Below are 23473 nucleotides of genomic sequence, written 5' to 3'. Positions count from 1 at the left end.
TTTAACGTTAACCGCCACTTTTAGAATCAACATGCGATTGGATTATTTGGCTGCGATACATTTACACGCGATAAGCCACCTCATTGAGCTATAATTTGTGGCCACGTCTCTTCTGTAAAATAGCTATATAGCTCAGTGGGCCTTATCTGGTCAAAAAAAAGTTTAGTTTTTCATTGATGTGTGAAACCTGGCAGCTGAGTTCAAGCCCTCTCTTGTTGCAGAATTGCACGCGGTGCCAGAGGACTGGCCACACCGTGGGGAGATCAAGATCAATCGGCTGTCCGCTCGCTATGACGCCTCCCTCAAGCCTGCCCTCAAGAACCTCAGCTCAGTCATCCAGCCAGGGCAGAAGGTGAGCGGGCGTCACACCATGTGTGAATTCACACTCACCACCGATTATATTTAAATATTTAAATACTCTCACAGACACCCTGTAGCTGACCTCGTCTAAAACGGAGGGGGTGGCGTGACGCCGTCAATGTTAAACAAACGTCCAATGAATGTTGAATGCTCAACGGAATAAACAATGATAGGGTGTACTCCTCAAGCTACCACCTCCCCCGCTCTGTATATGAGGAAAGGTTGAATATAGTCATGGGTGTTCGTTGAGGTGATGTGGCGACCGTTTAAGAGAATCTGCCACTGTTTTGAAACCTGCGCTGGGGCTTCGACACTGGCGTTATCGCAGTAACGTGCACAGTACGCACCAGTGAGTTATCATTACCGGTGCGAAACTTAACACGTTTCGTCGCCGGTAATATTCTATTTTAATACTGACATTGAAAGGTAAAACAAAATCCACTAAAGGGCAATGTAAATGGGAACATTTTCATAAAAAAAAATGTTTACGTGAACTCATCTGCAATTGAGAATTCAGTTATTAACTCTCTGGCAGGAGCGTCTCTGCAGTCTATCCTATTACAATGATGTAATTAAGTTTTACGGCACATGATTTATATTAGCGTTACACGGATTTCCACCGAAACATCTTAAATACAACGAATAATAATAATAATGACAAGATCAGGGTGCAGCACCGGTGCCTCTTACAGCAGTGACAAGTACACAGAGGTTTTTTTTTTTTTTCCCCCAGCACATGTAACATACCGAGGTCATGTGGGGAGTGTGGACTCCCAAGGCACGGATGCGCGCCACCTCCAACAGCGAGGCGTGCGGGGCAAGCTGCCTCCTACCCCGCTCCGCGTCCTCAGAAAAGGGTCTTGCGCCCTCCAGATGGACATTTTAGTCACAGCCAACATTGACAATATATTTCATTTGAGAACTGCAACAGTGGCCCTTTAAAACGAATGTGAACCCACAGCAGCAGAACGATGGCAAGATGGAGACACACCTCTTAAAACATACACGCACAAAAGATCCCACACATATCCGTTATAATACTGTTGTGGCGTGCGCTGTGTAGCGAGCACCTGTTAAGATATGCACGGAGCATGAGGGTATGGTGTGGCTGGAACTATGCCCATAAATCGTTGTCTCTTCAGTGCACACATACGTACACAAAAATTCCCCATATAGCCTTTAACAGACTTTTTGGGTAAGGGCTCTTAGTGAGCACCTATCAAGGCCGGAGCGGCACACGATAGGATGGATGACCAGCGCCACGCCTGGTCGCCGTTGTATCCCCAGTAGCGATGTTTACACACCGCACCAAGTACTCATTTGCGGCTTAGTCAACCTAGGAGAGGCCCAGAACCAATTTAGATCATCGTCACTGGTTTTTGCGCATGAGCAGGAATCGATCTCAACTCACTGGGTTCATAGCGCAGCACAATAACCACTGCACTACCGCTCCCCATGTACGCACATACACACAAACACATGCACGCGTGCTGCTCTTCATACCTAGAGGACATCCCGTATACTTGACTGGGTGAAATAATAAACGCAGCACAACCTTCTAGCGTTCGTACCATATAGCCTCTGGTATTTTATTGCAAAGTGCAGCTCTCTGGTGGAATACTGCATCGACTTACCCTTGGCATTATTGAATATTGGCGCTTGTTTTCAATTCGATCTCTGTGGGCTCTCATATGTTGCTTACCTTGCTGATATAGAAAAAGCACTGACAGTATCTCGCACTATTTTAAACTCTTTTTTTTTGGTAACCAGAATGCAGAATGAGGACGGTGCTGTGCATAATATTAAACAGCTCATATTTAAACCAGCTGATGAATTATTATTTCCATTAATTTAGTTATTAGGTAATCGACGGTAAGGAAAATGTACAAAAATAATTGACAGCCCTTCCACTGCTGGAAGAAGGCTTCCTCCACACGCCGTGTGGGTCATTGGATTTGCTTGAACATATTTCCTCACGTTGGTCAGTGCGGGTTGGTGAAGGTCGTGGCCAAGAATGGTATAGATGTCACTCGTCTTTCACGTTAGACGTGGCTGGGAAATGGACGTCGGGTGATCAGGTTCAACCACATTGGATATTTTATTTGTAACTCTGTACATAAAATATTGCCACTGCATATTGTATGTGGTATTATGCAGAACCTTTGTGAAATATGATGGATTATCGTGAATGTGAAAAGTGTTATTGGGATCACTGGGCATTCACAAATTTGAACTGAGTTATCTATTGTACAGTGAATAATCCGTCTGTGATGAAAATGTGTTTTTTTTTTGTAATCCAGGTTGGGATTTGTGGGCGGACCGGCAGCGGAAAGTCCTCTCTGTCGCTGGCTCTCTTCCGAATGCTGGATATCTTTGACGGTGAGAGGTGACCCTTATCACCGTTATTATCAGCCTCTCTCTGACGACTTGTGCAAATGTCTCCCTGTTCCACGTGTTCACCTCTGTATTTAGCCTTCGTGAATAATAGCACAGCTAATGTGTGTTCAGAGGGAAGCCGACTTGAAATTACTTTGGACTCTACTCCATCCATATGCAGCAGCTCTTGCTGAGTCGCATATCCAGATAGATGTGTGACTGCTCACAGAGTCTTGAGCAAACCTTAAAAGCAACTGAAAATGCCTTGCCCAGTGGGCATAAAAGAACATAACCTGCCACTGCCTGCATAGCTACATAGTGGGCTTTAAAACATACAACATTTGTTTTGTTCCATTATTAAATTGATCTCAAAGGAGAGATTAATTTAATAAACAATAGGTGACCAATTTAGAGCACTGAGCCAGTGTAAATGTTACCCGTGCAGTGCGACGTCGTGTACCGTAGGTAATGTGAACACGATAGAACATGTCACGAAGCATAACAATAACAGTCTGTCATGTGGCAATCGCAAATCCAATTAAATCCTCAGCTTGCCACGTATTCTCGCTTCGATTATGCACAGTTTGAACTTGGAAATTGGAACCCTTTTAAAATATATATAATTATAAATTATAAACTCGATTAAAGGTCTAAAAAAATAATAGTGGTGTAAAAATTCACCCTTCCCCAGTGGCTTCATGGATTGTTGTGGATCAGGGTTGTGATTTAATTCACGAATTAAGTATTTGTTTAACATTATGCTGCCTATGGCATATTCAGGGGTCACTCGACCCCATTACATACAACATGTATAAATCGACACACATTGATTTTTACATGCATGATTAATAGCATGTATTGTGAGCTTAAGTATCATTGTTAGTATTGATGCATTATTACACCATCATAAACAAACTCTCCTTTTGTCAAATGCTTCGATTTTGTCATCACCAGTTGTTCAGAATTTGAGTTACCGTATTCTCCGGTTTATAAGGCAAATTTTCCCTTCTGTATTAAACATCAAGAGTTGTGGGTGCATCTTATTATCCAGTGTGCGTGCAGGAAATTATATTTACATACGTTTATTGAGACTGGGCACAAATTTGAGGTGTATCTTACTATTCCAGCTTATCTTAAAATCTGGATAACATGGTATTTAAGTGGTACAACTATGTTACAATTTTCTTTTAAGGTTCATATTTATGCACATGTACACTCTATGATGTAATGATATATCAGTCGTACACTGCAGCTTGTGTTACATGCCTTATGTACATTGATTTTATCAGGGCTCTGAGTCACAAATTGGTGAGCTCAGCTTTTGAAGGCGGTTGATTAATGAGTGGTCAGTGTGTCACACGTAAGAAAAAGTTAAAACTAAAGGCAACAGTTTGTATTAAAAGGAAATCGTCAAGATGTATTTTACCTCTTTGCCTCTTAAACGTCAGTTTGTTATTTCCTATATCTGTTCTGTTGAGTGGGCAAAACGGGATTTCGATTGATTTTATTTACTCTTGGAAATTACTTCTTACTGCTCTCTCCACTGTGACCGGCTTTGGTTTACGTTTTAAAAACGAGATGTACCTTTAGACCAGAAATTACATAATGGTATATTTTATTACTCGTTCATAAAGCCTGTCTTCGTCAGGCAAAAGTTTTCAATAAATATAATAATTAAGCTGATATGATCAGGCACTAACAACTACTACAAAAATGTGTATTTTTCCGCAAAAACACAAATTGTTGACGACTTGATGCAACTTCTTATATTGAAAGACGTACCCGTCAGAAACCACTCAATTTAAAGATTCCATTCTTTTGTTATGAGAAAGAACAAAATGTTTGAACGTAATACTCTATGAGGGGAAAATCATATCTTTTACCGTTTTCGAATTATTCTCATTTGAACATCATAAAATGTGTATTTCTTCATTTAAACCCACTTTAATCCGAAATATCTCAAAAACAATAAAATATAGAACAATGATTCTCGCTTAAATTGTATTGCTGTTTAACGTTCTTTCAAACTAAAATAACGCAATCGTATATTTTGAACGCTTTCTGAATGGCACGCACAAACATGTTTATGGGACATTTAAAATCGAAATTTGTGGGCCTTCAAATACAAATCTCGGATTTTCATATTTTTCCTGTTGTTTGTGTCCTAAAAGCTACTTGTGTACCACACTTCATCTTTCTACCTGATCGGGAAGTACCCTGAAGGTTTTAGAGACATACAGATTAAGGTTTTTAAAAAAATATTTTCTATAAGATTATCATATTCTTTGTTTTTTCGGTAAAGTCACGTTGAAGAGAAACAACAAAATAACGTGACTTTACCGAAAAAATTAAGAATATGAATTACTGCAGTCACGAAAGCTTTAAATCAAAAAAGATTATCATAGTTACTGGGCAACAGGGCCCACAGACCAAAATGCCAGGCTTCCAGCAACAAACAGCACTCTTAATGTTGTAATAGATACGAGTTGAATACTTTTCTAGAATTAAGCAAGGTCATGACAATTTAGGAAACGAGATGGTGGGAGAAGGCACTTCCCAAGTGGAGCAGCAATGCGAGGGAGGATAGCAGAGAGAGACAGAGAAGCATTGTGGTCTACACAGTGGCTGAACAATCAGTCGGTCTAACAGGCAGGGGTTCTCAACATGGGTGGAGGCGAATATAACATTACTGAACATTTCCATTGTTTATTTTATTGTGTTCAGACATATCAAGAATAATATAGAAACGAAACATGACTCCTGAAATGTTTCAAGTGGGTCATAATTAGCATTTTCTACCTTCCCAAATACTCTTTTAAAATAGACCTGATTTATTAAAAGTATACGTTTACATCTTTTTCACACAGGCAAGATTCCAAAATCTGGTAAAAAAAACTCAACCTTTTTTCCCCCTTCAGTTGTGTAACACTGTAACTAATACATCAAGTGACATTGACTCTCCCTTGCATAACAATAACATGTTATCGATGTGCTTGCTGCTCTTAAAATAAATGAATAACCTACAGCTCATTACATCTCGCAGAAGGTCATCGAATCTGCTGTCTTATCGCTCTAAATGCAAGCACCACTGCCACAACTGTTTGGGCTAAGTTTATGGGACACAGTATTTGCATTTTAACCCGCAGAGGATTTGAGTGGATCGACGTTACGATTATTCGCAACAGACCGTTGGTTACGGGTGTTTTTAATGCATCTTCTTTGCATGAGTAAGAAGTGCGTCGGGCGCATTTTCCTTGTTGGATTAGGATCAGGCCACAGGGAATCCATTCACCTGCATTAATCACGGTAGGCTATTCTATTTGACTGCGGTAACAATTCAGCGTCAACTCGACACGCAAGCAGCAGGCACGCAATGCATTTCGCAGACGTTAATTGCTGTAATTACATAAACAAAGGCGTTGTGTAACTCTTGGCACCACGCTAGACTTGCTCATCAGAGGTCGCCGGTTCATTTCGATCTCCCGACACGGTAGTAGAAACATGATCGGCAGTGCACGTGTGGTGGCATAAATTGTAGGTAATACAACCTCTTCCAAGATGTCTCGATAGAGTGGAAGAGTAGGAGAAAAATATCCTTTAGATGGGACTTCTCGGGCTTCCTCTAGCGGAGGTCCTTCTGTGAGTAATGGCGTGAACAAGACAATGGCAAGCAATAGCTGCTGAACTACGTAATAATACAATCGGAATCGGAGTATATATTTATACTGGAAGAATCTGATGAGCTTTGAAGCTTTTTTTCACAGTTGTCCGGTAGGGGCAGGTAAGAAGGTTACAACAACACACGGTACAAAAACACGATAGGAATGCAAAGTACAAGAAACGTAAACAAATCACCCAAACACATGGAAATAAAACGAAACCACCCCCATCCTATCAGGCAAAGCCCAATGAACGCTCTCCGGGGCAAAAGTAAGACATGGCAGGGCTGCACCTTCACGTGAACAAATTCTTCCGCCTCTTCCGCAGGAAGCATCACTATCGACGACGTAGACATTTCCAAGATTCCGCTTTCCCTGCTGCGCTCGAGGCTGTCCATCATCCTGCAGGACCCCGTGCTGTTCAGCGGCTCGATACGGTGCGTGTGCGTGCGTGCGCACGCTCGCCCCCAACCCCCCCCCCTCTCCCACTCCCTCCCTGGGGGACAGCTTCCTGAGCGTGGCGGAATTCTCATTATATCACCAGCGATCCAATTCGTACAGCCCTTCGTGTAACCTCACGAAAATAAAATACCAGGCACCCGAACGCGTTTCCTTCGCAGCGCATGATGTTACGCAACGTTTGTCTCGTATTTTTGTTTTCATCGTTATCGCAAACATCAGCGATGGCATTTCCACAAGCTCCATGAAAGCTTCTCCAAGTTGTTGTCATCTCTCAAGGTCCTGTGATGTAACAATCAATCTAACGCATGCACATGATGGCTGTGTTCCTTCCTATGGCTATCACTCCATCCTGAGTCGAGGACCACTGGCCACCGTCCTATCTCGTGCCATGTCCTGCACAGGTCCTTCATGTAAATAGGATTATTTTTACTTGCGTCTGCTATATAATCCATGTTGTTCCGCTTCTGTTTCAGTGCAATTGCAAGCATGCACCACGAACTGCTTTCTAACGCACTTTTCCACTTGAGTTTGGTTTTCATTTTCAGTGCCCATGTTTTCTGATTCTCATTCTGTACGTAAACCACAGGATGTGTTTTTTTTCGTAGATATATGCCGTAGTAATTATAGTAGCCCTTTGCTTAACACCACAAAAATAAAATTGAAGGGAAATGAATAATATACATTAAGAATGCTGAATATTATGCAGTATATGTCCGGTTTTAATTTGTAAATAATTAGATGTAGACTATATAATCCGTATATAATGATAACATGGAGGGGTGCTGCTTGAAAAGTGAGGCCCAATCTTTATTAATCTTCATGTGGGAGATTATTAACCACGCGATCAGAGCTGAAGGAGCGGCTCGAACAATGTGCCATTGATCCAGAGGAACTATGCTCAGTTCCTGGCCATGGCTAACGTCAGTGGCGAGTGATATCTGAACCAGTCCCGAGCCCTTCCAATTCACCAACCCACATTGACCATCACGGTGAGGTATGTTTATGCAATGACTGAACACGCCATGGGGAGGCCTTAATCCAGCAGTTGATTGTGGATTGACAAGGGGCTGTAAATAATCATTATTATTATTATGACTACTACTTTATGCATTGGTGTTTCAGGAGGAGGGGGCGTAGCTCCCCATGCCTTCTTCCCCCACCCCTCACCTGAAATCTTTAGACAGCTATTGTATATCATATGCGATCAATTTTGTTTCCCAAAGTGATTTGCCCCCTCCGAAACATTTGGCTGGGTGTGCCAATGTCCTGAATATCGTTGGAGAGATTAATTTTTGGTTTTTGAAATGATATTATGGTTTTTTTCTTCGTAAGTAATCTTTTTGTGTTTGTGCGTGCTGCATTTGTGTTGTCCTTCCCCCGATTAGCACGGTTGGCTACGTATGGCTTGAAAGAAGTTTAACACACGTACATACATTGTGTGCATGTACACTCTCGCGTGTTCGCGTGTGCATCACATTCGTCAGCCTAGCCACATCTCAACACAGGAATCACCTTTAAATTGCTATATTGCAATTTGCAGCATTGCCATTGATTAAATGCACATGCCTCACCTAATGGAGCAGTGGCAGAGCAGGCAATATTAATGAAACATATTTCAGAATGTACAATCTTGGTATAGATATTCTCATTAAATGCACATGCATGCATCACTTATATTCCTCTTCCGTCATTGGTTTGTGTGTATTGCTGTGTGCAAGTTTGTGTCTTTGTGTGTAGGTGTGGGGAGGAGTTGTGTTGCGGTTTGTGCACTGCCAACAAACCCAGAAACCTGAGTTCGAATTCCGCTCATAGCCAACGTGTGAAAAATATCTGAACCAGTCTTGGGCCCCCACTAGGTCGACTTGGCCTTAAATGAGTACATGGTCATCAGCACTAGAGAAACATAAGTGGTCAGTCATGGTCCATGTTAGCCACACCACCCCTTGTGTGTCGTGCCAATCTATTATAATGGCGCTCAATTACAGCGCTTGTCCAAACAGCCTAAGTAGACTACGCAGGGGATCTTTATCTTTTGTGTGTGTGTGTATGTGTATCTATGGGTGTGTTTGTAAACATGAATATGTTGGTGTTAACTGGTAATCGCATGCATTAATGAGGATATTTTCTGGGCTGGGCAGGCTGGAGGAACATGCCAATGCTAAGATGCAGTGTATTGCCCTTGTAACCCTGGCTGCCGATATTTACCATAGGAACAAGTTAATCAATTATTCATTTTCAAAAGCTCCACAGAGGTGACACGAATCCCCGTAATTGACGGTTTCCTTTGTTGGTTTGGTTGGTAATTAACTAAGTCCAAATTGAAATTGTGATGTTGCTAGAACTGGACATGTGTCCATTTGTTTGTTCTTTGCGATTGCTGAAAATCCATCCCATGGTTTCTCCCTTCAATGAAGGCATTGTAAAATGAAACAACATAGCACCACACATTTACGTCCACCACGGCGCAGGATGTGCTGGATGGGGGGAGGAGGCTGAGTACCCCTCCACTAAAGGCTCAGGCGTCCTTCAAAATTCAATATTCTACCAAAATGTCCAGCTTAGCAATGGGCATCCGCAGCCTTTACTCGTAACACAGGAGGTGAGAGTTATACCAGAATGTACAAAAGACAAGAAAACAGATCGTATTGTTCCTCAGTCTGTTCAGTGTTTTAATATTAGTTTCACATTTGTTTAACATTCCATGTTCCCACTTTGTGTGATGTATGCCCTCTTTTAAACGAAATCGGGCTGCTGTTTTTTTTGCCGGCAGCACCTTCACGCCCCGCAAGATGACTGGCTTCCTGCGAATGGCCGTGTCACAGTGTAATTCTTTAGGTCGTTTTCCTAAAATCCCTTCCTAATTGCAGGATGATGAATCTCTTGGCACCCCAGGTTTAATCTGGACCCCGAGGCTCGCAGCACGGACTCCATGCTTTGGGATGCTCTTGAGATTGCTCAGCTCAAGTGTGTGGTGAAGGCACTGCCGGGAGGGCTGGGTAAGGCTTCACAACCGCACGGAACCTCTGGCCAGGGTTCACATTAGAGCTGAGCTACCCAATCGTTTAAGTAAGCTATTACTCGGCCCAGTTACTCAAATAATCGGATATCACGAACATACGTACATAATTGGGAGAAAAAATAACCCTCAATCTTGTTTCCACGTGTGCCGCTAATCTAAAGGGGAGGTGATGGACAGGGATTGCTGATATCATCGGCATCATCAGCCTCATCACATCGAGCGTGGCTTGTAGGAGGTTTCCCACCTTCAGGTGGCAGGTTGTGGGGACAGTCGCCATTTTTCAAGGGCCCAAATACATTCACCACCAAAAAATTGCCAATGAAACTTTCAGTGAATTAAATGATTAAATTGACTAATTGTTCCAGCTCCAGTTGTCATCACTTCCCAGACCTAGAGAGCCATCTAAAGGCCAGGAGAAGCTCATGCATTCTCATTGACATCCTTACTAGCCCCTTGGAAGTATCCATGACACGAGGTTTTCCATGACATAGGGGCCATACCTCCAATGGCCCACGGCAGCATAGAGCAGTGTTCTCTGCTGTTCAGAGTAATGATGGAGGCCAGGTCAGTACCAAGTTTGCCCCGAAGAGGATTGCGACAATTCATGGATTATCAGTTAAACTCAATGCATGGAAATGTGTATGTTCGATTTATTTACAATTTATTCCAATGATACAAAAGTTCTATGCAATTACTACCACTGCATAGCTTTTAGTTGTGTACAGTACAGCTCCCTGTGCTCCCAGCACGTGATGCGAAACGTAGTAAGCTGTCGAATAACACGTGGTACAACCAGAAAACTCATCAGAGAATGTATACAATTAACATTTTATAAAAACACATTCGTCAGTTTCAGCATATTAAAGTAAAATAATATACATAGAATATACATTGCAATGAAATTTAGATAAAGGAAGCAAACTAGACTGTCCAAATAATACGAACCAGATGAGATCCTGAAGTGAAGAGACAAATTTGAAGCTTGGGTGAAATCACGACCCATTCACATCATGGGCCTCCGAGTGGACCCTGCCCATATTAGTCGCGAGTCCTTCCCATCCCAGGCCTGGTTTCCAACAGGCAGAGCAAGCAACTGCCTACAGCCCCATGGGGCCATAGAGAGGGGCACTCGACAGAAGGTTGACAAATGTGGTGCTGGTACTGCTTGTATGTGTGTAGGTTGTGTTATCAGTAAAAGAAACACCTTTCATTTTGTGAATGAGAAAGAGTAGCAAATGGGAATTAATATATTTATATATACTTTACCATTATTTTCGCTTAACCACCACTGGATGTGAAGATTGTTTGAGTAGAGTAATCTCAGCCCATGTTTCTATAATCCTGGCAACAGGATGCATGAAATAGAATTGGAAATTGAGAAAAAAATAATCTTATTGTTCGTGTATAAATGAATAGATAAAAATATTTTAATAATAAGGACTTTGTGTATTCCCCAGTGAACAGGGGCGGAGCTACAGGGGGGGCTGGGGGGGGGGCTAAGCCCCCCCTGAAATTTTGGGAAAGTCGGTAATCGGGATAACCGGATATCCGGCTGCTGCAAAATGCTGGCTGCCACCTCGTGCTGCCCTGCAGGCTGCTTGTGGCTAATAAGTTCGAACTTATCGAACTTATTAGCCACATCAGCGGCTCCGACCTATTAATAAACTCCACGTTCAAATCCAATAAAATTTGTTTTATATATTTGTGGCGCCCATTGGAAAACATACACTGGATATCTCAGAATATTGAAGTCAGCCTCCACAAAGTCAAAATCCTGGCTCTGCCCCTGCCAGTGAATCCTCTTGTGTTTTTTTTTAATCCATGATAGTCTTCCATGCACTGCATTGTGTGAGATCACATGCCTTTATAGATAGAATTAAATAAAATCTAATCATATGACACTTTGTAACGTAAGGCTCATTATTAAAAGCCCTCTTTGTTGAAGCAAAGTTATCGGAATTGTAATGATATGAAACCTTACTCTCAAAGGCCAATTACCCAGACACACCATTATCTGGACTCCATTTACCCATCATAAATCACCTGGGCCAGCCTTGTCACATTCGAACAAGTAGCTCGCTCGTTAAACTTCCCCCGCTTGACACATAAGACATTTGGGATAAAAACTAAATTATCACTTGTACGCGTATCGTGCGAGTAGTGGCGGCAGCAGCAGTGGCAGAGGTGAGAAACGGGGATGGTGACGAGGCAGTAACGCGGCACCTAATGAGGCTTCCGTCTGCTCAGACGCCACGGTGAGGGAAGGCGGAGAGAACTTCAGCCTGGGGCAGCGGCAGCTTTTCTGCCTGGCCCGGGCCTTCGTCAGGCAGACTGCCATCCTCATCATGGACGAGGCCACAGCAGCGCTCGACATGGCCACGGTGAGCAACGCTGATTTGTCATCGATCCAACCGGGCCTTTCTTTCTGCATCGTGCGCTGCTGCTGTGCCTCATACAGTTACAGACAAGAATTAATCTTGCTACCAGGGGACTTTTTAATGCTTTTTTTTTTACTTTAGGGTTCTCTGGATATTTGCTTGAATCAACAGCAAGAAAATAGTACAGCTAAAAAAAACACATACAGTTAAAAACTACAGATGAATTTGAAGCTGCCATAAAATTACTAAAGGCGTGTGTCATGACAGAATATGTCATATACATGCAGTCGTCTTACCAGAGTAGCACGCATTCGAAATCCAGCTGAATAACAATATCACAGACACAGAGCTTAATCATAATCTCATAACTATTACATACTGCTGCTCCTATTGACAAAAAAGAAAAGAGCCATCCTTCTAGAATTGCCCAAAAACTCAAAGAGACAAGTATAGTAAAAAAAAACCACTCCTTCCAAAAACACAAGCAGGAGAGGCAAATCAAAGGGTGAAGAATTAACCACAGCATTCAGCAAGCGTATAATGAGCTGTGCCATCATGCTTGAATAAGTGCGTGCTGGAGCATTAGATAAGCAGGATCACGAGTACAGATGGAACACTGAATCGATGCGTTGACTAATAAGGAATAATATCCATTAATGAGCTTATGAAACAAAGCACTGAATTGCATTTTTAAGCATTGGTAAGCATTGAACAAATCTGGCTGTCCGCCTGATGAAGCTAGTTGTAATTACTGGCAAAACGTCGTACTCAGATTGTGAATGTTGTGGATTTGCTCTCCAACACACCGGTGTGCTGTACTAGTAACGAATTGGCATGTTCTGTTTACGTGACAACCCTTACTAATTGACTGTGTGCGGGTGGTGGCGGGTTTAATGACATATTTACGCCATAATTTTTTTTTTAAAAGCCTATATTATGGATATTGGTCGCGAAAACTGTAAGCATTGATGATTTTCCATTTTATATTATGTAAGCAATGCATTCACATCACTCCAGCACCCAACAGAGGCACTACCATCCACGGGAATATAAAAAAACAGGTTTGTATACTTTAAATTGTGGCCCTAAATCGTGACAATTCATTGAATTGCCGTGGGTTGCGGTGAAGTGGGTGGAGAGAGATAAAGAGGTGAATGATTTCAACCACCTCTTTTAGTCACTTTATACTTCAAGTGAAACATTCAAATTTGATGGATGTGTACCTCATTTGCACTTTAGAAGGAGACTTCATGATGCATTACAGCCCCGCCAAATCCGTTTTGAGAATGGTACACCACAGTGAGTGACGCCAACATTAACAGCCCCGTCTCTGAGTACTCATCACACTCTGTGATAAATAAGTGCACACATTGTACGGGAGTACTTATTACATATTAAACGAAAGGAATATGTGTGGGTCTCCATATTTCTAATATCCATATGTCCACTTGTTTAAACTGCCCATTATATATATGTTGGTCTTCTGATTTTTGTTGTCAATATATCATAAAGCTATATTGTGATCGGTGACTTTGCTGTCAAAAGTGGAAAAAAGCATGTCACTCCATTGCATTGGGATTGCACGATAAGCTAATCAGGTTAACAGTCTCAGATATGGGGGTCGTTGGGTGAAAGGTCTCTGTCCCTTAAGGGGAGTATATGGCCTCACTGACCGAAATTACACAGCTTTGTATTCAGCATGGATTGGAGATCAGACAGTTAACAGGAACAGTGATGACTGCTTACAGCAGCAGCTGTATGCTATAATTAGACTCTCACACATTGCGAACAGTAATGTTCTGTAAAGCTTACAAGGCATAAACATAGTGCCTTCGTGACAGCCTTTGTGCAATAAGAATGGCGCAAACACCATATGGGCTCATACTACTGTTCTGTGTTTGCACATATAAATAAAACTGTTTTAATCCGTTTGCATATTGGCATTCTTCAACCAATATTATCTCGTGGCATTTATTTAAGCAACAAAACTCTGGGCTTGTTTTGACCTTCATGGCCACATCAGCAGGGTCAGGCTTGTTAATTAAATGCTGTTAAATTACCAGATGCTATAGGGCTTCCGTATAGATTAGCAGAGCTGACAGAATCATGCATTTGTAATCGTTATCTAAAAACAAAGGCGCTTGTCAGGGTCAATAGGTATTGTTCAGTTGGACCAGCATAATGCTACACCATCAAAATCTTAAAACGCGCAGCCTTCATTGGTCCTGACAAAACAAGAAGAGGTGAAGGTCTGACGCCTGTATACCAATTTATTTAGAGTGCAATGCCCGGGGAATGTCATAAGCTGATGTGATATGAGGCTTCAATATCAGAGGTGTCGCATAAGAAGATTCCTAGGTGATTTTGAATATATGAGTGAATATTTACTGGGCGCATCTGTTTTTTTATTCATTAAATGACAGCATCACGTTTTGTTTATTTTACTCCGAGTACATGGAGTGGTAAAGCTCGATTTATTGGTTGTAATTTGGTAAACAAACACTCATATGCCTGTGAGGGCATGACAGTTAGGCACTGTCAGCGAATTCAGTAACTTTTCAGGTTTATTTTTCTCGGCTCATGTTAAACTGACTGGGTGACCTAGCAATAAGGGACTCCACTCAGCCCATCATCCCTCCGGTGTCAATAAAATAAGTAACACTTTGTAGAAAAGGAAGGTCTGGGCCGCCCTACTCAACACGCTGCCGCTGTGTCCCTCACCAGGACAAGCGGACTGAGAAACGAACTCGTAGGAAGTGAACAATCTTTGTCCCGTGTATAGACTGGGTGCTACCAAAGGAGTTTATTTTGCTCAAGCAGGGCCGCCCTTGGCGATGAGCACCATGTGATTGCTCGATTGAGCATTGGGACACTCTGGCATGTTATTCGTGGAATGCTTTGGAGTATACCAAAGAGAATGTGTACTCATTAAAGCATTGCGTATATTATAATAAGGAATTCTCTCTCTTTTTTACATTCAGGAGAAAATCTTGCAAAAAGTTGTTATGACGGCTTTTGCTGACAGAACAGTGGTGATGATAGCGGTAAGTACACTTTAAAAAAATGCCTCCACATGCATGCTTGCCACAAACTTAACGGTTAAAAAACACCATGCAATTTTTATTATGAACATTGTGGTTATGTGCTGGCTGTCAAAATGTGTTTTCATCCTGTCAAGCATGCATTTATTTGACTGCTATTGAACGTGTGAAACATATCAGGCGAGCTGGTGGTGCCGCTTGCAAACCGTTATTTAATTGGGAAATAAAATAAACCCGTTGAGACACATAAAACAACACTGCCTGGTTTAAGAAAAAATACACGTAACAAATCCGGACCAAATTTAATAATATATTTTTTTCATTGAATACGGCTAAATAAAGGTGAATTGCGCGTTAAAATTCTAAATTTATAAAATATGTAACACATCTTCTGGAATGACAGTGACTAGATTAGGAAAATATAAGCAATGGTGAAAAAACTAAATATGGTCAAACGAAAACAAATTGGCTCATGGCAGCCACACAATCTAAAAACGAACACGGTCTGATCAAAAACATTGACAAAGTCACTGCATACATTTATTTTTAGTCAAGTTTACAAAAGGAAGTGAAGTGATTTTGTGCATGTACAGCCCATTTGTCAAACCACTGCTGTGGATGTGGGCCTCCCCATACCGTGCGGGTCATGAGGGTTGTTTGACCATACTTCACCACGTGGGTCAGTGTGGGTTAGTGAAGGTAGGTGAAATATATAAACACAATGGGTTTATTGTGCCCTGCCCTCTACTGCCGACAACACCTACAACACCTGTTTTTTACACGTGGTGGTCACCCGCCCAGACACTATCCGGGCTCAAACCTGGTTAGTTTCGGAGGTCTGATGGTGCTTTCTGGGTGATTGGGCCATAGGTGAAGCATTCTTACCCAATGCAACATTTTCATATGATGCAGTGCAAGCTACAGAATATCTGAATACAAGGAGTTGAAGCAAGTGTTGCACTATGTCTCTACATGGTCTGGGGGCAGAACATTATTAGCCTCCTGTTAGCTCTATGACATTGTATAAGCCTTTGTCATTTGTCAAATCACAAATATTGTCCAGCCGGACTGTCCGTTACTCTAAATCTAAGCAGTGGTACTATAATCATCCTTCTCCTCTTCCTCCTGCACTGTCCCAGTTTTATTACATCAAATCTGAAGCAGTTATTCTGGCTGATCTCCCACCCCCTAAATCTTCTATACCTCTCAATTTCACTGTTCCTCTTGCTCTCTTCACAATGGCCAGCACCGGGTGGCCAACATCCTCGATGCAGACGTGGTGCTGGTGCTGAATCAGGGCCTGCTGGAGGAGAACGACTCGCCTGCCAATCTGCTCGCCAACCCCGACACCATCTTCTCATCCCTCGTCAAGTCCAATAAGTGACACGGCAGACGAGAGGTCGTGGGGAGCCGTGGACAAAATGAAATTGGTGGGTAACTGTGCATTTTGACAACCCTTAATCCACTGCTGGATGAAGACCTCCTCGTGCTATGTCATCCGTGGGGGGTTATTTTGACAATACTTTACCGCACTGGCCGACACGTTTGGTGAAGTGGGCCACCCAGGAGCAGTTCAGATATCACCACTGATGTCAACCGTGGCCGGGAATAAAACTCAGGTCGCCGGGTTCATAGCGCAGCGCAGCAACCACGACACCACTGCTCCCCCCAGGTGTCCGATTGTCACATATAAAACACACGTAGGGTTCATGAGTGTCTGGAGTGACTTTTTCAAATCACTTGTTTTTAATTATACTTCTGATAACAATGGTAGCTACTACCACTGCGACTACTATTGCACTTTACCGGCAAACAGTCGTGGCATCCTCCACCCCAGCCAGTCATTCGTTTGAATCCATGACACTGGAGCAGAGAGGCCCATGTCCACCTCGAACTGGCACGGTCGGCCATCTGGATGCTGTCAGCCACCACTTGGTCTCACTTTGTCCCTTGACTATCGATACCCTAAGCTATGTGTCAAGTCAAGGGTAATGATAGCAGTTGTCCTAAAGTTATCCTTGACCTTGACTGTAACCGTAGCCCTCAATCTATCACAGCCATAATTTTCACTCTAATTCTGAACAGCATTCTAACCATTCTGTAAAATCCATATCTGACTGACGTTAAAACCAAAACATCAATCCCAATACAATACACTGCTGAACTTAACCCTTAACCTGTCTTCACCATCAATGTATCGTCACCTTAAACCTATCCTCACCACAAACCTATCTTCGCAATGCTGATCATTGTGAGTTGGTAGAATGGGTGCCCAGGACTGGTCCAGATGTCACTCGCCGCTGACGTCAGCCATGGCCAGGATTCTAACTCGGCGATGGCCGGGTTCGTAGAGCCATATGAGAACCACTGTAATCCGAACCAGGATCGTAATCTTAGCAATAAACGTAACCCTATGCCCTCCTGTAATCCTAACTACTCCATAGTGTGCAGTGAATTATTTAGTTACCCATAAACCTATCCTTAAATGTTTCCTTTGCCCTGACCGTGACCCGAGCATCAATCCTGAATTTATCACGCATGCAAGCCCTGACAGTAGTCTTAAACCATAAGCTTCTGTTGTGACTCTAAGCCTGACTCCATTTCAGCAATCCTTCTCAAAGGACAATTACTTAATTGCATACATCTACATTCCATGCAGCAAGAGCTTATATACCTCTAGTGTTGTTCTTTCCATTGTCACACACATCGATGGATATTGCTTGGGTAAATAAAACAGCTCTGTTTTGTATCATGGAAATGCCCATTTCTAACTAATATTTAAAGTGTCGGTGACATATGGGTTGTTAAAATGCTTAAAATTCCAAGGACTAAGAGTATGTACTTCTGGGTAGGAAGATTGAATAGCATTTTCTGTAAACCGATTTCCCGAATTGGAAAAATATACAAATATGTGACCACTTGGATAGGCTTTATTATTCTGTAAAATGACCTCTGTGTTGAAGCGTTGACAGATGGATAGGCTATTTCTGACAAGGAGTGCATATCCTTAGTTGAACCCAGGGTTAATTTCCTTTCGGAAAGCTGTGGGCCTCCCCTCTAAAAGGCACACATTTTCTTAATGAGATCTTATCTCGTAACGTGAAGATAATTTATTTTTAGATGCTCACTATTCGTTTGCACGTAGTGCAGCCCTCCATCAATCCACTGCTGGATGAAGCCCTCCTCTCAATGGTATGTTGGTAACGAGAGTTGTTTGACCATACTTCACCTTGCTGGTCAGTGCAGGTTGGTGAAGGAGGTACCTAAGACTGATGCAGATATCACTCATCACTGATGTTAGCCATGGCGAGAAATCGAACTCAGATGGCTGGGTTCATATCACAGTGCAAGGACCTTGATGTCCTGTCCATTACCTCCCGTCGAGTGTCACATGTGAGAAAGTAGCCGAGATTTTTTTTCCCAACTATTTTCGTGCTATCCGACGAGTTGAGTAATCCAACCGATGATCGGTAGAGTAATTGATCACATAAATAACTTGTCAACTGACATACGTTCTTTTTTTTATTGTCGTTATGAACAATTGTGTACAATTTTGCTATGTATGGCCATTTTCCAAAATGGAGTTATGGTGCAGTGGTTAGTGCTCAGCACGAGGAAACCCGACAACCTGAGTACCATCGTAGCTATGGCTAACATCAGCACCAAATCTGAACTAGTCCTGGGTCACTGCCACCCCCCCCCCCCTTCACCAACCCACACTAATCAGCAAGTTGAAGGTATGGCAAAACAAGTGGTCCAGAGACAGTGGTGGAAAATCCTCATTCTTATGGCAGGGAGGGACGATGTTTGCCAAAAGACAGTTCCCATAGACCTCCCCACAACTCTGGTTGTATGAAGGGCTGCATCGACGACCTCTGGCCTGCATTTGAACTCGCGTCGTTCCGATTGTGAGCCTTGCACATTACCGCTACACAACCCAGCTGCATGAATATAATTCTGGATATATTATAACAGAAAATTGCAATGTGCACGTGTTTGCGTGGGCTCAAAAGATGAGCCAAATTATGCAGTCATGGGCTCCAGTCCCCAACATTATATGCGGGAGGAAGCCTTTTTCGTCTTTAAAAGCATTCCATGTCTTCATGACAATTGATACCATCATGGGGTTATACCCATGTGAAACCCTCGCCGCTTAACGCAAGAATACCCTGATTGATACTATAACCAGCATGATTTATTTTGTAATGAATTGATGTTGTTTTAACCCCTTTTTCTCATTAAAATTCTTCATATGCAAAGTGACACTTCAGAATCTGAAATAATTCTTGTTTTCCTGTTTTGTAATTTGTATAACAAAAGGAACTTGTCATGGTTTGTTGTATTTTATTAAAGCAATCTCTTACAATACACATTATGAACAAACACAACAGCCATTGAGCTCGTAAATCTGCCAGATAGAGATCTCCACGTTTCAGAATATCTGTGGAACGTCAAAAAAACAGCAACAAAAAATGTGGTCTGTGCTTCACAACAATGGCCCTTTATTATTTTTCACAGAACATCGTGAACGGTAATTTGAATCCGTGTTGAAACAATTCCAATGTGTAATGGAATAGTCAAAATAACCTTGAAGGGATTATATTTCTATGGCAAGTCATTTGTCCGTACTGTATATGTTATTGCTGCATTTTAAATACATTTATAAGGTAACACGTGTCTGTATAACCACTAACTAGAGTTTTCTCCAGATTTTAAGACGCAAATGTTATCTTATTCTAAAGCATAAGTAGGAGGTGCTTCTTATAATGTGTCTAACCAGAATTGTGTAACTTTATTTACACCAAGCACACATTTTGGAATGCATCCTCATTTCCAGAGCATCTTATAATCCGGAGAATATGGCAGTTATAAGCAGAGCCCATTGTCAATCTGTTATGTTAGCTTTATAATGTGATGAAAACAAAACAATCTGTATTTTATGGCTATGTTTACAATAAATCTTAGCTTAGAGATTTTTTTGCAATTTATCTTTCTAGAAGTCCATACCTGGTTTTGCTCAGTGTAGTAAGAAATTATATGCGTAGAAAAAACACACACATTTAAATGTATTTCTTTTGTTTTCCCAGAATCCTCACCCAGCCAGGATGCAGTCATCATCTCCGGTTTTCAACTCGATTTCAGGCACGATTCTCAGAAAAAAACACGCAAGTTGACCGTTTAAAACAAAGGCTTTCATGACCAATATTATCCATAAAAAATATGTTTTGGGTTCGATCACGTAAATATAAATGTGTCGTTTAACCCACCGCCACCCGACACAGCCAATTAGTAAGGTTTGTCACGTAAACAAAACGTGCTAATTAGTTAAACTTGTCATGGTGTGCTCAAGTAGTAATTAATTGGCGCGTTTTGTTTATATAACAAATCTTACTAAATGCCTTTGTGGTGGCGGGTTTAACAACACATTTATATACGCGATCTAGCACAAAACAACTTTATGGACACAAGTAGGCCTTGCATTGCTCATTGTTTGGGTTTAAATTTATGGATTGTAAAGTCCATTGAGACAGCCCTGTGTTGTTTGTTAGTCTAGTTAGGATAATTTGAAAAAAAATATCAAGTACACGGATTCCTTTTTGAGGCCTTGGTGTTAATTCGACGCCACATGGAACAGTCCCATTTGAGAGCCACGCAGCTGTGCATTCATGCTTATTTTTAGTCTGGCAGTGCGAATGCAATTGTGCAAATGCCGTATTTGTAGGATGATAATGAGCAGAATTGTCCTTAAGCCACGTGCAACACGAGTTGACTGCATGCACAAATTTGACACCTTCCCTGTCTTTGCTGCTACGTTCACTGCAACCCCCATGATTGTATGATAATCATCAATGCACTTTCCCAAATGAATGCTGCCATCAATGCAGCTTTAATTAATGCGTGGGTGCATTCATTTCCCATGTCTGAGTTTAATCGAATTCTGTTTCCGTGACATCCGAAAGTGTAAATGTTAGATGTGCACAAAATGTACGTAAATATTTTCATGAAAGATCATGCATGTTGTTACGAGAAAGCACTTACTGCCTGGAAAACATCAATGTGTAGTCTTTTTTTAATATGAAAGTATACGTTTTCTATAATTTTGTTGCATATTTACAAAACATTGCCTTGAAAGGGATATATTATGTGTGCATGTAGTGGGTTTCTGTCTGGTTCTCATTGTGTTAGCTTTATTTTGCAGAGTTCTTTTGTAAATTATTCTTACATTTGTTTATGATTCATGAACGTGTATCTTTACTTTTCAATTATTTACAGTAATATCTATCCTCCAATTTTGTAATTTTATTTATGGAATGGGGCATACCGATATTTAAAATTATTAAAGGACAATGCAGTTTTTACCATGTCACAATAATTCAAAATGTCGAACGTGTTAGCTTTCATACACCACGCATATCATTGCTGAATATGCATAAGCCAAAATTTAATTGTCCTTTTGGTTTTGTAAAGAATTAAGACAAAATAAATGGTTTTACCAAATAGGCTTCTGTGTGTTGTTTTTGTTGTTGTCGTGCATCTTAAATTTCGGCAGAAATACGTAATCTTTTTCACTCTATTTATAGCTTCAAATCTAATAACACTTCGTAAATAGTGTATGTTTGTGTGCACTTCATACACATTTTTTTGACAAGTTCAATAGTTTTTACTGCCGCAGCTTTCGTCGAAAAATGCTCCAGCAATGTCGCAGTTGGCCACCTTTTGAACGACAAAAGCAAATACTTTACATGAAAGAGAATGGTACAACTTTCAACTCCAAATTTAAACGCCTTCTTATTGACTCAGCTGTGTAATGCTTCGTTTGAGGGTAGTCACATTCATGTCTCAAACGAGATATGAAATGTGTTTTTTTATCATCATTTCACAGCAACAGCCTTAATTAAATTTTGATTTAAAGCTTTCGTGACTGCAGGGATTCATATTCTTGGTTCTTTCGGTAAAGTCACGTAGAAGGGAAACCATAAAATAATAAAAATATATATTGTTTTATATTTTTATTATTTTATTGTTTCCCTTCGTGACTTTACCGAAAGAACCAAGAATATGAAGCCTTAATTAAGTTTATACCGCAAATATTTGACGTTGAAATAATTATGCTGAATATATTTGCCAAAGCACGACACAATCTACATTACGTTTTTTAGTTTAATTGCTGTGGAGTGTATAAAAAATATTATTTCACATGCACGAATGAAGGCGGGAAGCTGGGGGTGTTTAAAACCCTTTGTAAATGCACTGCTGGGTGAGGACCTCCCCATGTTGTACTGGTTGTGTTCAATGCCAGTTAGTGACAGTGGGGGATATAGATGTGGGAGTGTTGACATACGGTACAACAACAGCTTTTGTATGTCTGTATGTTGAACTTCTTTCGCACCTTACGTAGCCAACCTCGCTAATCACACTGCTGCCTGCTGCCCACAACATAGCTGCTGCTGCCCATCCAAGTACTATGCCAATTCAAACCGGCAAAGCTTCCGAGATTTGATGAGGTCGGGCATGGGGACATCTGGAGTAATTTGGTCTTCTTTTTTTAAACCAATAATGCATTGTGGATCATAAAGTGGTATGTAAAAAATTGGGCCGATGAACCATCAGTTGACATAGCTCCAAAATTGGACATTAAATGAGACCATTTTAGTATCACACCAAGAGCTATCAAAGTTAGGGTGTTTTAGCAACATCAATCAATAATGCGCTGTATCCCAGCCTTGAGAATCCCAGCTTTTCCCATGATTGCAGTAACACAATACTGGCTGGGTCCCTTCTACGGGAAATAGCCATTATCAAGCAAGCTGTTTATTACCTGACACCAACAGTGGAATGGAAACATGAAACCACAGTGTGCAAGCACTATCTTCAGTCTTCCAAATGTAAAGATATAGGGAATTGCCAGATAAACATTTCATGAAACAAAAAATATAAGCACAACAGTGTAATCCAGTGTAAACAACGGTTAACACCTCACGATATTCGATCACAGGAACAACATGCGGACGCATGTCCAGAGGAATATCATTAACAGTTATTGGCTATAAAGCTCTGGTCTGACTGTACAAATCATACTTGAACATATTCACAGCCAGCATCTGCAGATAGATGAGATAAAGTGAATTGGTGCTTAAAATTATATTACGTGACTTACCAACCGCTTTAGCTTGGCCT

The 23473-nt window shown here is 41.4% G+C and overlaps 1 protein-coding gene across 1 annotated transcript in view; it reads left to right on the top strand.

Annotated features, from left to right (window-relative positions):
* LOC116940098 (ATP-binding cassette sub-family C member 8-like) overlaps positions 1-21793 on the top strand; it is a 90811-nt gene extending 69018 nt beyond the window's left edge. Inside the window, exons 32-39 of the mRNA XM_076065329.1 lie at positions 222-352; positions 2661-2739; positions 6724-6832; positions 9750-9853; positions 12124-12257; positions 15236-15298; positions 16542-16725; positions 20383-21793. Of these exons, the coding sequence (XP_075921444.1) occupies positions 222-352; positions 2661-2739; positions 6724-6832; positions 9750-9853; positions 12124-12257; positions 15236-15298; positions 16542-16679 (758 nt within the window). The 3' untranslated portion in view covers positions 16680-16725; positions 20383-21793. The remainder of the gene's footprint in view (positions 1-221; positions 353-2660; positions 2740-6723; positions 6833-9749; positions 9854-12123; positions 12258-15235; positions 15299-16541; positions 16726-20382) is intronic.
* The last annotated feature ends 1680 nt before the right edge of the window (positions 21794-23473 follow it).

Source organism: Petromyzon marinus, chromosome 7 (assembly GCF_048934315.1).
Source record: "Petromyzon marinus isolate PM22_M1 ecotype Great Lakes invasive population chromosome 7, UKy_Petmar_22M1.pri1.0, whole genome shotgun sequence".
Lineage (NCBI taxonomy): Eukaryota > Metazoa > Chordata > Hyperoartia > Petromyzontiformes > Petromyzontidae > Petromyzon > Petromyzon marinus.
This window is presented reverse-complemented; position numbering and strand designations above follow the sequence as displayed.